This window comes from Ochotona curzoniae, unplaced genomic scaffold (genome assembly GCF_017591425.1).
Source record: "Ochotona curzoniae isolate NIBS_2020 unplaced genomic scaffold, NIBS_Ocur_1.0 scaffold_4506, whole genome shotgun sequence".
Lineage (NCBI taxonomy): Eukaryota > Metazoa > Chordata > Mammalia > Lagomorpha > Ochotonidae > Ochotona > Ochotona curzoniae.
This window is the reverse complement of record NW_024467119.1, coordinates 26,053,924-26,069,324: the sequence shown is the minus strand read 5'-3', so window position 1 is coordinate 26,069,324 and position 15,401 is coordinate 26,053,924. Positions and strand designations below refer to the sequence as shown.

At 39.8% G+C, this 15,401-nt stretch overlaps 1 protein-coding gene across 5 annotated transcripts in view; it reads left to right on the top strand.

Moving 5' to 3' along the window:
- Positions 1-15,401, top strand: part of AFF1 (AF4/FMR2 family member 1) — a 197,227-nt gene that overhangs the window by 132,948 nt on the left and 48,878 nt on the right. For 4 of the 5 annotated variants that reach the window (XM_040967299.1, XM_040967302.1, XM_040967301.1 and 1 more), the window contains 4 exons: positions 4,175-4,219; positions 10,020-10,106; positions 11,176-11,212; positions 14,154-14,205. In XM_040967299.1, the coding sequence (XP_040823233.1) occupies positions 4,175-4,219; positions 10,020-10,106; positions 11,176-11,212; positions 14,154-14,205 (221 nt within the window). The remainder of the gene's footprint in view (positions 1-4,174; positions 4,220-10,019; positions 10,107-11,175; positions 11,213-14,153; positions 14,206-15,401) is intronic. The other variant, XM_040967300.1, reaches the window with a different exon arrangement.

The window sequence follows — 15,401 nt, the reverse complement described above, 5'->3', positions numbered from 1 at the left end:
TCAGCTGGTTTCAGAGGCTTGGCCAGGACTGTTTGTTCAAGAAGGACCCTGTCTGTATTCAGTAGCAGTAGCTGTACTCAGCAGGATCCCTGTGGGGAGTGTTAAATTTAAAGGAAGGGATTAGGACTGGGATGGATTCTTCAGCTACCACTCCCCTTTTGGAAAGTTTCCTTCCAGGGACAGACTTGAAGGTGCCAAGTTATGCTTTACAAAACAAGTCAGCTTGTCCTTACAGATCTTTCTCTGTAAAGACCTCTAGGCTGTCCAACTTGTCTAACATTGGAGACAGGAATCTCAGTGAAGTAGAAAATACAATAAGATCACACTGTCTTGCACTATGTTCCTCTTTTGAAAATGTAGGTATGTGATTGTGACTTGGTATACACAGTGGCACTTAAACATAAAGAGGTGTTAACTCTTTCTAGCTTATGCTCAGAGTTCAAAGTGTATGTGGTAGATATGTGTGGAAAAGGAACATGGAAAGCAAATATGGGAAATGCTGACATTTGGGAAATTTGGGTGAAAGGTTTATGAGCATTCTTTTTACTATGTTTACAGGGTTTGGGTTTTCTTTTTTGGATATGTGTAAGTTTAAAGTTCTTTCTGAAGAAAGGGTTAAATCTTTGCATGCAAGCACAAGAATATAGAAAATAGAATGAGAAGTTTAATTTGTCACATATCCCTATGAAAGATCTTCAAGAGTGACAAAATGTGTATTATAAAATAAATATTTATGAACTTAACATTTTTGTGCACAAGCAACCCTTTTAATTACGTTTTCCCACAGATTGTTTAAAAATTTCTATCATATTTATTAATTCTGAATAACATACTGTTGTACAGATAAACTGTAAAGGTATTTAACTAGACTTCCGTTGCTGGGTATCTGATAATTCCCACCATATCTTCATGATTTGGGGTTTTTTTTTTTTTTTAGATTTTATTATTTTATTTTTATTTTTATTTATTTATTTCTTTTATTGGAAAGGCAGATATACAGAGAAGAGAGACAGAGAGGAAGATCTTCCGTCTGATGATTCACTCCCCAAGTGAGCGCAATGGCTGATGCTATGCCGGTCTGAAGCCAGGAACCTCTTCTGGGTCTCCCACACGGGTGCAGGGTCCCAAAGCTTTGGGCCATCCTGGACTGCTTTCCCGGGCCACAGGCAGGGAGCTGGATAGGAAGCGGGGCTGCCGGGATTAGAACCGGCACCCATATGGGATCCCGGGCGTGCAAGGCAAGGACCTTAGCCACTAGGCCAATCGCGCCGGGTCCAGTCTTCATGATTTGGAAATGGAATTCTTGTTCCCTGTTGAAACAACCACATTTCCATAATGGACCTTGTAGGAAAAAAAATCTCAATAAACTAAGAAACTAGGACCTTATCGAAATGGCTTACATATGGCTGTTTAGTAGTTACTAACTGATAATAAGCCTTCAAAAAATGTCTTCAGTTAGTCTTTGGTTCATCCCATGTAATAAAACTGTTGTAAGGCAGTGAATGTTTTGGTAGCATGAAACATCTGCTGCAGTGTCGGCTGCTTGCGTGATTAAGGATCTTAAAGTGTCTCGAAGGCAGAGCTCTCTGACCTCATTCTGTTGGAAATAGCAAGCTGATCCTTTTTGCCTCAGATATGTTTCACTATTCATTTTGCATATTTTCACTGGATTCTCATTTGTTTTCTAACAACAGATAGGACAAAAGGAACATTTGGGTAGTTTTGATTTGTCTCCAAATTTTATTTTTTTTCTAATGAAATGTGTAATAAATAAAATTTTTCTTTTACATAAAAATGGCAAGTCATTTCTGGGTCTGACGTTTGTAATAAAATAGGGTATTAATCTTTGGTCTGGATTTTAAACATTCTTTAACAATTTGAAGAAGTTAAAATTAGGTCTGGTTGTTTACATGCGTAATTTAAGTTTGGACTCCAGTGGGCCCAGCAGATATGAGGGATATCCTGGATTTTCTTCAGTTATACTTCCAAAAATGCTGGTCCCAGCTCAGCAAAAACAAACTGCAAATATTTCAATGAAACCATTTCCAGGACGTTTTACCTGTTTAACAGATAGGTCTAGGAAGTTAAAATCACATTTGAATTTTGCCATATCCTTTAGATCGAGTTACAGGGTGGGTGGTGTGACTGTCATATGCTTGTTACTTTCCTTCTTCCTAAAAGTGTACTGGGATGAGAGACAGGCTAGGTTTATAAACCCCAGCCATGAAATAGCAGCCAATGCTGTATCAAATGTTGCTCTTAAGTTAGCTGGGCAAAGACTCCTATTTCATCTATTCTAGCTGCGAGGTAGGCTCTATTCAAGTGCAAGGAAGAGGAGTGCTTTTGGCTGGCTGTGGCAACAATGTGGAAGGTTGTACAGTGCTTGCTGTGCTATTTTCAGGCCCCTGGCTCATGCATTGACACAACAACAAGCATTACTTTTCCATTGAAAACCACAAAGTCATGCATATAGTCCAGGAAAGGTATTTTAGTGTGTTTAACTTTACTGGTTTTGTTTGTTTGTTTATTGGTTTGAGCTCCAAGGTACATAGACTAAGAAATGACAGTCACTAGGCCCTGATACTAGTGATAAAACCAACAGCAACTTTACTTGCTTGCGAGGATAAAAAAAGAGAGTGTTTTTTCTTTTTTTCCTCCAAGACATGAAATAATTAGATTGCTGTCCCTGAGAGTCTTGCTCATGGAAGATTTTGCATACACGTGTAATACAGTTGACTGAAGATAGACTTATAGACATCTGTAAAATGAATTTGGAGAGGTTAGACTATTTGAAAAACAGAAGGTTATCCCTGATTGAACTTTGACCTGATAGTGGACCCTTTGAAGTGTTTGATGATGACTTTGCCTCACTGTTCATTTCAGTTGGCTCATTACTCAGACATTGTGGCTTTGAGGTAGCTGACTGTAACACATATTTTAATCTCTGCTTTGTTCTGTTGTTGCTACATATTGTTTCCTTACATTTGCTGATTTTCTCATTTTTAAAAAAATTGCTATTAAAAAAATTATTTTGAAAGGCTGAGTTACAGAGAGATTGATCTTCCATCCTCTGGCTCACTACCCCAAAGGGCTGCAACAACCAGAGCTGGGCCAGTCCAAAGCCAGGGATCATAAACAGCTGCTGGGTCTCCCTTGTGGGTGCAGAGACCCAAGCACTTGGGTTATTGTCCACTACTTTCCTCAGCTATTTACAGGGAGCTGAATCAGAAGTGGAGCAGCCAAGACGAAAACCAGTGCCCATATAGGATGTTGGTGCTGCAGGTGAAGGTTTAGCTTATTAATAGGGGCCCCTAACTTTTATTTATTTGAAAGATAAAAAGTGACAGAGAAATGGGTCCAGCTTTGTGATCATAGTGAGTTAAGCTGCCACCTGCAGTGCCCACCTCCTATATGAATGCCCGTTCATGTCCCAGCCACCCCACTTCTAATCCAGTTTCCTGATAGTGGCCTGAGAAAGCAGCAAAAAAATGGACCAACTGGTTAGGCTCTTGCCACCCACTTGGAGACTGAAGAAACTCCTGTCTTCAGCTTTTCCCAACCATGGCTGTTGCAGTGATTTGAGGAATAAACTGACAGATGAGAAAACTCTTCCCTCTCTATAATTCTACCTTTCAAATAAATAGATAAATAAATCTTATAGAGAGAAATTTCCCAGTTGCTGGATCACTGCACAGAGAGCCTACTGTTGCTGGAGCTGGACCGAATGAAGACAATGGCTAGGAACTCAGTACTGGTCTCCCGCATGGGCGGCAGGGACCCAAGCACATGAGCCATCACTACTGTCTTCCAGTTTGTATGTTAACAGGAAGCTGAAACTATAAGCAGAGCTGGGACTTAGATCTAGCACTCCAATGTGGAATGCAGGCCTGCTAAGTGGTATCTTAGCCACTGTGCCAAGCATCCACACCCAATATTCTGTGACATATGTACTTTGAAAATTTTCTGTTTGAAGAACACAATCTGCCACTGTTGGCAGCATTGCTATTTCCTTCCAATATTGTCAGGCTGATCCCTTTGCTCCTATTTATCTATAATGGAACATTCTAACACTTAGCTGGTAAAGTTAGACCCAGAGGTGAGCCCACCTATGAGAATGTTGTGCCATCTTTGACCTGTTGTTCTGTACTAATATTTTTTTGCTTTTCATTTTCAGCAGACTTATTCCAATGAAGCCCATTGTGTTGAAGAAATTCTGAAGGTGAGTTCATTGTTAACTATTTTTCATTTGAAATAGTTTTTAGTGAGACAGGCCTATGTCCATTTACACTCATTCTGCCATTTCCACCACGTTTAAATTCCCCTCAGCCTGCCTCGCCCCCCCCCCCTCCCGCCCCCGTCACTCCTCATACGCACATATAAACTTCCAGGAGCAAAATAAAACAAATAATAGCAAATGGAGACTTGAAGCATTATTCAGTTTTCTAACAGATTGTATTGATTAAAGTGGATTGTACAGACTGTCAGCCTCTTGGATCAGGATTTTATGACATCCCAACTTTTTCTGGCTGTCCACAGACACTGGAAAGTTGCTTGCTTCCCAGAGAGGCAACCCCTGCATTGATGTGGCAGGGAAAACACAAGCTATTAAATCACACTTGATTGATATATCATGCTGTTTTATAGATGATGCCTTGTCTGGGTGGCCAATGAAGCCATGAAACTTAAAGGTATAAAAATAGTGGGAAGTAAATGGACATCTTTAGAGGGTTTATTTGTTTCTGAGTATTAAGACTGTGTCATGAGCATTTGTGCTCCTTCAGATATGTCGTTGAGTATGTTACCAATTTGTTCAGCGTTTCTTGCACAAGGATGACAGATTCCTTCTAGAATTCATCTTGGTGCTTGGGGCAGTGTATAAACTCTCTTGATTTGGCTTTTCCTTTTATCAGAAAAGGATTAGATAAACTATGTGTTTCTTATTTTGGTTTTAATTCCTAGGAGATCAAACTTCCTTTTAATGCGCACACACAATCATTGTAATAATTGAGGATTTTGTGTATTTGTTTTGTATTCTTTCTGTATGATTTTAATTTGCTTCCATGTCAACTTAGTTTATTTATTAATTGAAAGAGTTAGACTCTTCCGTTTCTTGTTTTGCTCTCCAGATGGCTGCAATGGCCAGTGCTGAACCAGGCTAAAGCCAGGAGCAGGGAACTTCTTCCAAGTCTCCCATGTGGACCATCAGGGAGCTGGATCAGAAATGGAGCAATGGGGACACAACCCGTTGCTCATATGGGACATTATTTATTGCATGTGGCAGTTTAATTCATTGAGCCACAACTCTGGTCCTATTGTGTTTTTTATAAGGCTTCTAATTTGTTTTCATTTTTTCCCCTTGAATACAGTAAGAGAGATGACACGTGTGTATCAACTGGAATTTCTTCTGTTGCTTTTTTCCTTCAAAATATACATAGATTCATTTTCTTTCAGTTTTTATTTGAAGTATCAGTTGATGGTAGTGCCGAGTTATCTTGTCCATTATATTGATTATCTTCTCACATGTGATATTTTTTATAGTTAGAATTTTCTGAAAGAGCCCTCTAAGGAATCATGGCTTGAGGTACTGAAAAAGAATTTTACTCCAAAGTGGGGCATGTATACCTGAACTAGGGCATTAACAGCTAGGCTAACTGTTCCAGATGAACATTGTTTTAATTCAGTGAACCCATCTCTCTAGTCCTGTTCTTCATATATAATGTCTCGATAATTAATTTTTGCTTACTTGCAAACACTTGAGAAAAAGTAAGCAAGGAATGTGTTTTCACTTGAAAGTCACACATTATTGGGAAAATAAACAGAAAGAAGGCTATTTGGGACTGAAGAGTCTATTACTTTTCTTCATAGAAATTGAATGTCTATCTCCTTCTTTCCTCTGTGACCACTGCTAGGGCATCTGTTCTACTTGGATCTTGGTTTTCTCATGATTAGCTGAAGGTTCTGGGCTGTAGCTGATCATTAGAGCCCATGCCAGGTTGTTCCATCTGGTGTTTGTCCTGATATTTGCTCCTGCATTGTGGTTCCCTTTCTTGTCATCTACCAGCAGTTCGGAAGCTTGCCAGGAATAGAAACAGGATTCTTTCTGATGGTGATAGAGGCAATACATAGCAGATATTGGTTCTCTAGGGGCAGTATTTAGGCTGAAAGCACTCAAGAAAGGAAGTGGTAGCTTGTAACTCCTACTGGCTGATGGGGAATGATGATAGCAGACAGGCACTGCTAGTATCCTGGGAAGGGTCATGCATGAGGAGCCAAAGAAGACAGTGTGCCTCAGAGGGCATGTGGAAATTGTTCGATATTCTGCTTATTATTGCTGTGGCCTTGATAGCTACCTGAGGAACCAAAATGATTCTAGGTGGCATTGCCTTTGCAGCATCCCAGAGATGCTGGTACAGTGAGTGGAAACATTCAGCTTTTTTTTTTTTTTTCCTTTCAATCACTGATCCAGAAAATATTTGTTAAGTCTCCAGATACTTTTCTAGGACCTATGATGCTATGGTGAAGAATATAAGTTAGATTCCTTGTCACAAAGATTAGGGTGGGAAGAATAACTACACATTATAATGTTTGGATATTGGTATGGCGCTGTGAATCATGAAGCATGGCAATGAACAGTGCTTCAAGGATGGAATAAATTAGTTTTATAAAAGAACCTTCTAGAACTTGATATTGTGATCAAAAAGAAGACAGCTGCAGTGGGACCTAGAATGGCTTTGCCAAGGCAGATGTCAAATGCTTTGTCTCCAACCACATGGTAAGTCATTGTTAAGACAGTGCAAAACCATAGCTTGAGGACTCTGGGCAGCCTTTTCTCAATAGTAATGACCCCAATTTCCCAAAGCCTAAATTTCTCAGGCAAATTAGGCATTTAAGGAAGTGTATAAATTCTTTCAGCCTACTAGTGAGCCACTTAAGAACTGAAAGACTTTATGCACTTTCCAACTGCCCAATTTAATAACTGGGACAGCCTTACATACTGAGAACACAATGGATATTGCTTGAGAATAATTAGTGACTAAAAAGTCCATTGAGAACATTGGAAATCTAAAAAATTCTTGAAAACCATAGGTGATGCTTTCAAGGGCATTCTCAATGAGCTGTTATTTTTATGTTGTTGCATTATGATGGTTGCATACCTTAAAGCATTGACAAACAGCAGGAAGCTTTCTTTGGTGTGATTTTGAAATGTTTTTAAAATTAGAATTTTAACTAAGAGATATAGCACTTTTATTAAACGGATTTCCTGTGTACCATGTGTCTAAATCGCTACATAAAATACCTCTGAAATATAAGTGGTCCCAGTCTCCTCTTTTTAAAAAAAATATTTGAGATTCAGAGAGACAGACAGATGAAGGAAGGAGGCTCTCATGCTGGTTCACTTTCCAAATGACCATGATGACTGGAACTCAACAGATCAAGGCCAGTGCAGAAAGCTGAAGTCGGAAGCCAGAGCCAGAGTTGAACCCAGCCTCTCTGACATGGAGCACAGGCATCCTAATCCCATTGTCCACTTCTCAGAATTGAAACTCAAAGTTCAGCCAATTTATTTGGCTGAAACTGCTGCTTCAGGCCAGAGTTAGCACTCCAGTCAGTGTCTCTGACTTTAGGATTATTACTCTTTCTAGTACATTTTAGTGCACAATTCCCATTCTATCCCAAACAAATAGGTGACTTGTTAATGGATGAGGCAATGATTTCACTTTTGTAAAAATTCCGTAATTGTGGCCAGCATTGGGGCAGGTGAAACAACCATGTGGGATATACCATCCATATTATAGTTCAAGTTCTAGCTGCTCCACTCCAAATCCAGCAACCTGATAATGTGCCTTGGGAAAGCAGTGGAAAATGACCCAAGTACTTGAGCCCCTGCCATCCCTGTAGGAGACTTAGCTTAAGTTTTTTTTTTTTTTTTTTTAAGATTTATTTTATTTTTATTGCAAAGTCAGGTATGCAGAGAGGAGAAGAGATAGAGAGGAAGATCTTCTGTCCGGTGATTCACTGCCCAAGTGACCACAATGGCCAGAGCTGTGCCGATCTGAAGCCAGGAATCAGGAACTTCTAGGTCTCCCATGCGGATGCAAGATCCCAATGCTTTGAGCCATCCTCGATTGCTTTCCCAGGACATAAGCAGGGAGCTGAATGGGAAGCGGGGTTGTGGGATTAGAACCCATGACCACATGGGATCCCAGTGCATGCAAAGTGAGAATTTTAGTCGCTAGGCCACCGTGCTGGACCCTTAGCTAAAATTTTAAATTGGTGACTGGCCTGAACCACTGTGACCTCTTGGGGGTGAACTGCCACATGAAAGATGTCTTTCTCTGTGCTGTCCTTCCCCATCACTCTCCCATTCAAACTAAGTGCCACAACTCTGTGGCACTTTTTAAGATAAATCTTAAAAGGTAAAAATGAAAAAGCTCAGTTACTTTCATTAGTTTCAGATGATTTCTGAGAGGAAGAGGAGAGAGAATGCACATGTGTGAAAGGTTGATTTTTCATCTACTAGTTTCCCAAATGCCTGTAGCATTTAGGTCTGTGCCAACTGTAGCTAGGATCCCAGAACTCAGTCTACATCTCTAATGGGCATCAGAGACCCAAGCTTTCAAGCCATCATCTACTCTTTGCTTGGCTGTGCACTGGCAGAGGTTCTGGGACTCAAACTAGGCATTCCATATGGGATGAAGGTATCTTAGCCATTCATTCAAATACCTGCCCCTAATTTTACTCTTTAGCAGTATCAGGTTGCTTGTCACTGTGCAGGATCACTTTTGCCTGTGCCAGGACTCTAACCTGCAGAATAGCAGTAGGGAAGGCAAAGGAAGTGGTAAGTCCATCTCCAGCTATTGTAACAGCTGATGATACTCTTATGGAAATATGCTAGCCAGAACCTTGCCGAGTGAGATGATACCACATGCTCTGGAATCACTTACTCACTAGGAGAAGTTGCCTATTAGTCATTATACTGCCTTGCCAGCAAGGTCTGACATGTGTGGGAAGCAGCTTTTTTCTTAGATCCACAGGGTCAAGGAGCTTCTAAACTGTGCTCTTATCAAACTTTGGCCTTAGCACCATTATTTGGGATTTCATTTTTCTTATCTGTAAAATATTGCATTTGGAGCAAATGATCTCAATGCCATTTTAGCCCCTTTAAAAAGGGAGTATACAACATGCATGTATTTATGATTATTAGCTGACAATGTATTTTAAAATTTTATTTAAAGGGAACAGTTTCTTGCATTTAATAGATACGGGTTTAGAAGCATGATAAGACTCCCCACCCTACCCTCACTCCCTCAGATATAATCCATTTTCTACAACTATTCTGCAAGGCAAAATAAATTTCATGAATGGGTTTGAGAAAACTCAGTTAACATAAATACTTGTATGTTAAAATGTAAGTTTTAGAAATAGTACTCTCAACCAGAAAAAAAAAAGAAAAAACAACAAAATTAAACTTTTCTTGATGAACAGAAAAGTAATTTTTAAAGGCCCTTCTCCTGTGCCAGTAGTGTATATCAGAGAAGGGTCAAATCCATTAAAACTCTTCCAAGTGCAACAAGTGACCTGAATTACTTGTTTGCTTAAGTCAAACAGGAAAGGTCTTCTTCCTTTGAACTTAAATAATTCCAGGAAATGCAATAAAGAAGCTGAGGGAGAAAGACTTCATTGAGTTGAGATTGCTTTTCCAGCACAACATGTCATTTAAGTCTTCATGGTTACATAAGCTCTAGCAATTCTGACTACGGTTTATGTCCTCTGCTATGTTCACAGTGTGAAATCCGTACATGCATTGTTTCTTCAGCCTAATCCTTTCCCGTTTTGAATGTTGGAAATCTTCAGTTTTTGAACACAGCCCATTAAAACAGGCGTTCAACTTCTAAAGCAGGCTACGTTTTTCGTTTACTGTCACTCCATTCTACATTAAGTTTAAAAAGTTAACTTAAGTAGCTGTTGATGTTTGATATAATTTATTTTTTTTCTTCCCTTTCCAAATTTCTTTCCAGGAAATGACCCATTCATGGCCTCCTCCTTTGACAGCAATACATACGCCTAGTACAGCTGAGCCTTCCAAATTTCCTTTCCCCACAAAGGTAATTCCTTACAAGACTTGCAGGCACTGCATCCCCCACAGTCTGAGATATTGCTGTGAGCCAGATGGATGAAGTATTACTTGTTAAAATCATTGGAGCGAAGGTTAAAATTATGATTAATTTAGTCTCTGCTGTACTTCATGGTGCTTTAAGCTCTTTACTCTCCAACCTTTGTGAATAAGACTATCTTATCTTAGATTTGTTGAGGGCTTCGTAACTTGTAAAAGCATTCAAAATAAAAACCTTCCTGTACGTTTCTCATTTGATAATTTCTACTTTCGAGACAGAAAATGGAAATACGTGAAGTACACTGAGTCAGATATATACACTCACTCCTTACACTTAATGCAGTTGGTTTAATATTACCAACTGCATTAGAGCTGGGTTATATAACAATCCAAGAGACTGCCAACCTTTTTGTTTCTCTTAAAATATTGTGAACAATGTGTTAGAACTCTGCCATTTTCCCTATTGTTGGTTTTTACTTTTATTTAGCCTTGAGAATGTAGAAATAACCCCTTCAGATCTTGTGCTCTGTCCAGGCTGGTATGCATGTACGTGGTTTTGTATACAAAAATACATATATGTAGGTATGTACCATGTGCATATTTATAAATATTCCTATCCCTGTTACTGCTGTAGAAAATGTTTTATCCACATAAAGCCCAAATTTGATATAAGGTAGATATTTTACCTATTTCCCAATGAAAGCTGTTGCGCTTTTTTAGGATGATTCATTGCTATTGGTTTCTAACTAAAGCATCAAACTCTCTTAAATTATTTTTGCTTACCCCCAAGGGAAAAAATAAAGTCTGGGTAAGAACAGTGATAATAAAACCATTCATGTAAAGTTGGACTGAATCAGTGTTGCAGCCTGTGCATCAAAAAGTGATAAGGAGTACATAGGGAAGTGTGAATTATAAAATCTGTGTGGCAGGTAGTATAAAGGGAATAGTCTCTGCATATTTAATATACATGTGAAAGTTTTATGAAATTTCAGTATTGAAGCATCTACGGTTTTTCCTTACATTTATGTACCATAATGTGTTTATGACATTTTTCTCTCTAGGATTCTCAACACATCACTTCTGCAACCCAAAACCAAAGTAAGTAATTATCTGAAACACCAGGCATATGTTTTCCTATTTAGAAGGTATTGTAGCAAATCAGTTTGTCATTACCTGACTGATACTGTTGTAACTGTAGAATTATATACAATATTGGTTTGAAGTGTTTTGTGTGGTTCTTGTATTTTTTTCCTTAAAATTTCTTAAAATTACACATTTCTGTAAGAAACTCAGCACACATCTTGTGCAGCTATATTTTTATTTACGTTTGCCTAGCGATTATTTCTTATCTCTCTTTATGAATTGTGTATACCTGAAAATTCAAGGGGAGATACAAAGAGTTAACAGAATCCAGCTTTTCTTTGCAATAATAACCCTTTAAATCAATAAATTCTATGTGACTTCACCATGAGATAATGTGTCAAGCCTTAGAAAATGCCTAGGATATTTATATTCATTCAGTTCATCAAAATACAGCAGCAGGAATAAGCCACTTGCATACATGAAGCTAGCTGTGCTGAGGGCCAGCTGGCTAAGTGAAATGTATGGCATGAATGTGCATGTCGTAAAGGATGTGCAGATATTCACCTAGAGGTGACTTTTTTTTGCATCTTCCCCATCTCCTCTTCCTCTCTCACTTTTCCCCCTTTGATTACTTCATTGTTTGAATTGAAGGGTATGAGAAGAAAAAGATTAGGAAAAGAAAAAAAAATAAAGCACCTGTTCTATAGAACAAGGAATGGAGATGAGTGAGAGCCTGAGGGTGGCACCTGCGCTGCAACTCAAGGTTTTGTAAATAACATTGTATTGGGATCGCAGCTTGCCCATTTTCTGAACAAAGTGTAGCACACAAAACATGAGATATTTGCTCTCTGACCTCTGTAGAAAAGTTTAGCGGGTTTGCTCCTGTTGAGATCCTGAGTAAGGTCGTGCAGAGCACTCCTAGCTAAATTTTCCCCAACGGAGAGAAATAACCCTGGCTACATTGCTTCAGTATTATGTAAATAGCAAGGTGAAATGAACTGAAATTGATGGCAGTTTAGAGATTGGGAAATCGTTTTACTCAACATCTTGGCAGCTAACCCAAGGACAGATGGCCGGTTAAGTGGCACAGGTTGGAAGGAGACGCTAACTGGCCTGAGAACAGAGTTGCTGTGTGTGTGTCCCTTTGCCTCATGCTTTCCCTCTTCCTGCCTCTGCTAGGGCCTGCCAGTCATACAGATTATATGCCTTCTGTCAGATTCTTGATGCCTTGTGTGATTGCAAGCTGATTCCTCATTTTTGTGATGAGAATTCTGACAGTGGCCGGTCCCCTGTTTGTGTTGGCTCAACAGCACCCCATCTTGGGATCTTTTGTGCTTGCTGCCATTTTGTTGGTTTTCTGGTTTATGGTATTCTGGTTGATTGTTTATCTTTGTGAGACTATGATCTTTGGGATCTGATTGCAAGAGGTATAACTGTGTTTGGGGTGTGGATCGATAGAGCTCTGGTCCTATGGTGCACATTATTTTGAAAATTTGAGAGGGAAGTGGTAGAGATTTTACTTGTATGCCTCTCTATTTATGCCCACATTTGCAAAACATGTGTTCCTAGACTTACCCAGAACCTGTGGACTTTAGAACCTAGCAAGATGACAATGTGGGAGGCCTGTGCATGGTCAAAAAAGTGACTTGACTCCGCTAATTTGTATCTCTGTTCCCCACTTTTTAATGTGAGGGAAATGGAATTTGAAGTTATCTGTAAGAACTGCTGCCACCGTGAGGTTCAAACAATTCATTGCAAATATGTAACAATCTCCATTGGCTCTTCATGAGCCAAAGCAGTCATCCTTGGCTAAAAGGCACCCCTCTATTTTCCTTCTCATTTCCAGTTCTGTTTTGGTCCTCATTACCTCATGTCTAGACAACTAGAGCCACCTTCAGACTGGATTGTCAACTATTGCCTCCATAGTTACCATTGCCTACTCTAAGTAGATCAGGAAGTACCCCTGGATGAATTTTCCTGAGGAACCACTGTATCATGTCTTGTTAGAGCACTGAGAATTCCAGAGCCCAACAAGAAGCCCCAGCTTCCTATCCTGGCATTCAGAGCTCTCTGCAGTCTGTGTTCTGCCTGCCTTACAGTCTTCTCCACCACAGTTTTGCGCTGGGCATTACCCTTCCCAGATCTACAGTTGAATTCTTCCGACTTTACTTTTGGTCATGCTTTATCTCCTTCCTAATGTAGGCCTTACCCATTTTCCTGCAGGCACCTGTCAGAATTTTATCCATCTTTAGTGACAGCTTTATTCTTTTTCTAATTTGTCATCTTTTGGTCATTACCAACTCATTAAGTGACCTTTTGACCCCCCTCCCAGTAGAATGAGTTTATGGAATTGACTTGTGTACTTAAATCACACTGCCCAAAGCAGTAGACACTTGGTACAAATCTTTCATGTTCGTCAGTCAACTGTCGCTTCACTGAAGACAGAGCCGAAGGACTTTCACTTATTGGCATATACAAAGAGAGTCTGTTAATAGGTATGATGTGAATGAGTTGAGGGTGCATGAAAAGGATTGTCTAATGAAACTGCCACTAGAAAGGAAACCAGGCTCAGCCAGGGACAGAGGAGTGACATCAAACCACTCCTAGATGCTAGCAGTCCTTCCAGCTCTGAGCTGGGAGCCCCTATCAGTTGTCATCGACAGTCAAGTCTCTCAGGCATACTGCAAGCACTGTTTTTCAAGGTATTTTTGAAGCCTTTATTAAGAGGTTTTTTGTTTGTTTAATTCTGCCAAAGCCTTCATAGAAGGAGTGAAAGTTTTGTCTGCCGTGGAAAGACTGCCCCAGGGGTAGTATTCTGGCCTGATTGACAGCACTGTGGTCAACAAGCTTCACACCAAGTGTTTATGTAAAGTGGAAAGATACAAAGAGAACTTGAATGCCAGTTTCCTAGATAGCTGTCATTGTGCAGCTCTGATCGTGTTTCTCTCCTCCACAGAGCAGTATGAGACATCTTCCAAAACCCACCTTACTTCTCAGCAGGGGACATCGTAAGTAAAATGATTCTGTTTGTTCCGAGTTTCTAACATGACATTGGAAATGCAATTTCTGTATGTAAATGTGTTGTTCACAGTTAGGTTTTCTGCTTTCAAGTTGACATTCTGCAACTGCTGCTGCAGTATAAATGGAGGAATCGACCTACATTTATACATATCCAGACTAAGTTCTCGGATTGAAGGCTTATGCACTCCAATTTGTTAAGTGTTTTGTGAAAAGAAAAGTTTTTGAGTCATTGTTTCTATAATAATTGTGGGAAACAGAAGGCTTTCTTTGCCTTTTAAATGTTTAGTCCTAAATAGCCTTAGTGTTAAACAAGTTTGGGGGAATGTACACAAATTTTTTTTTTCTTGTTCTATGAAAAAAGAGCAAGGCCTGTTGCTCTAGATATTCTTTATTAAAGCCAAGGAAGTCTAGATACATTTCTGGTTATTGCAAAACTTTAGACTGCATGTTAAAGGCCTTCAAAATAGCACTTTGGCCCAGTTTGTCATTTCTTGATGGTATTGAATGACTGTTTCTATCCTTTTCTACAAGTGGATGTGGTGGTTGGAGGGCAGAGTTAGGAAGTTGTGCCCTCCGGCAGCATCTGGTCACTGGGCAGCGCTGCCAGGTGCTGTTCTTGGGCTTCCAGAGTCCTCGTTCTAGCCTGCCTCTCCTTTCAGGCACAGTGTTCGTGGACTGCGTGGCTTGTGTGAAAACCGTATAGCTGGTCTGAAGAAGTTAGTTACCTTCTTACAGTGGCTGAAGAGGTGGTTGGCTTATAGAAATGTCAAATAGGTAGTCACAGGACGTGGTTAAGAACTTGCATTTTCTAACATATCAGTCACTCAATACCATGTCAGTTAACTCCATAATGTTGTAAACTGCTGTTGATGTTATGTTGTGGCTTTTACTTGGTGGGGACGATATTCTGCCAGCTCTGCTTTCAGACCAGAGATGGTCTCCCCAAGAAACTGTTGAATTGAACTGGACAATAAGATGCTGGACTCTATGCATGGTACATGCTTGCAATGAAAGAATCATGACTGGATTTGAACTGTAATACTGCAATAAGGTGGAGGAATCTACCATGGGGGGAGGGTACAGGGAGGGGTTGGGGGAACCCCAGAGCCCATGAAACGGTGTCATAAAATGAAACGTAATAAAAAAAAAGGCATTGTTCTCTGAGGCTAGCTCCTGATACAGT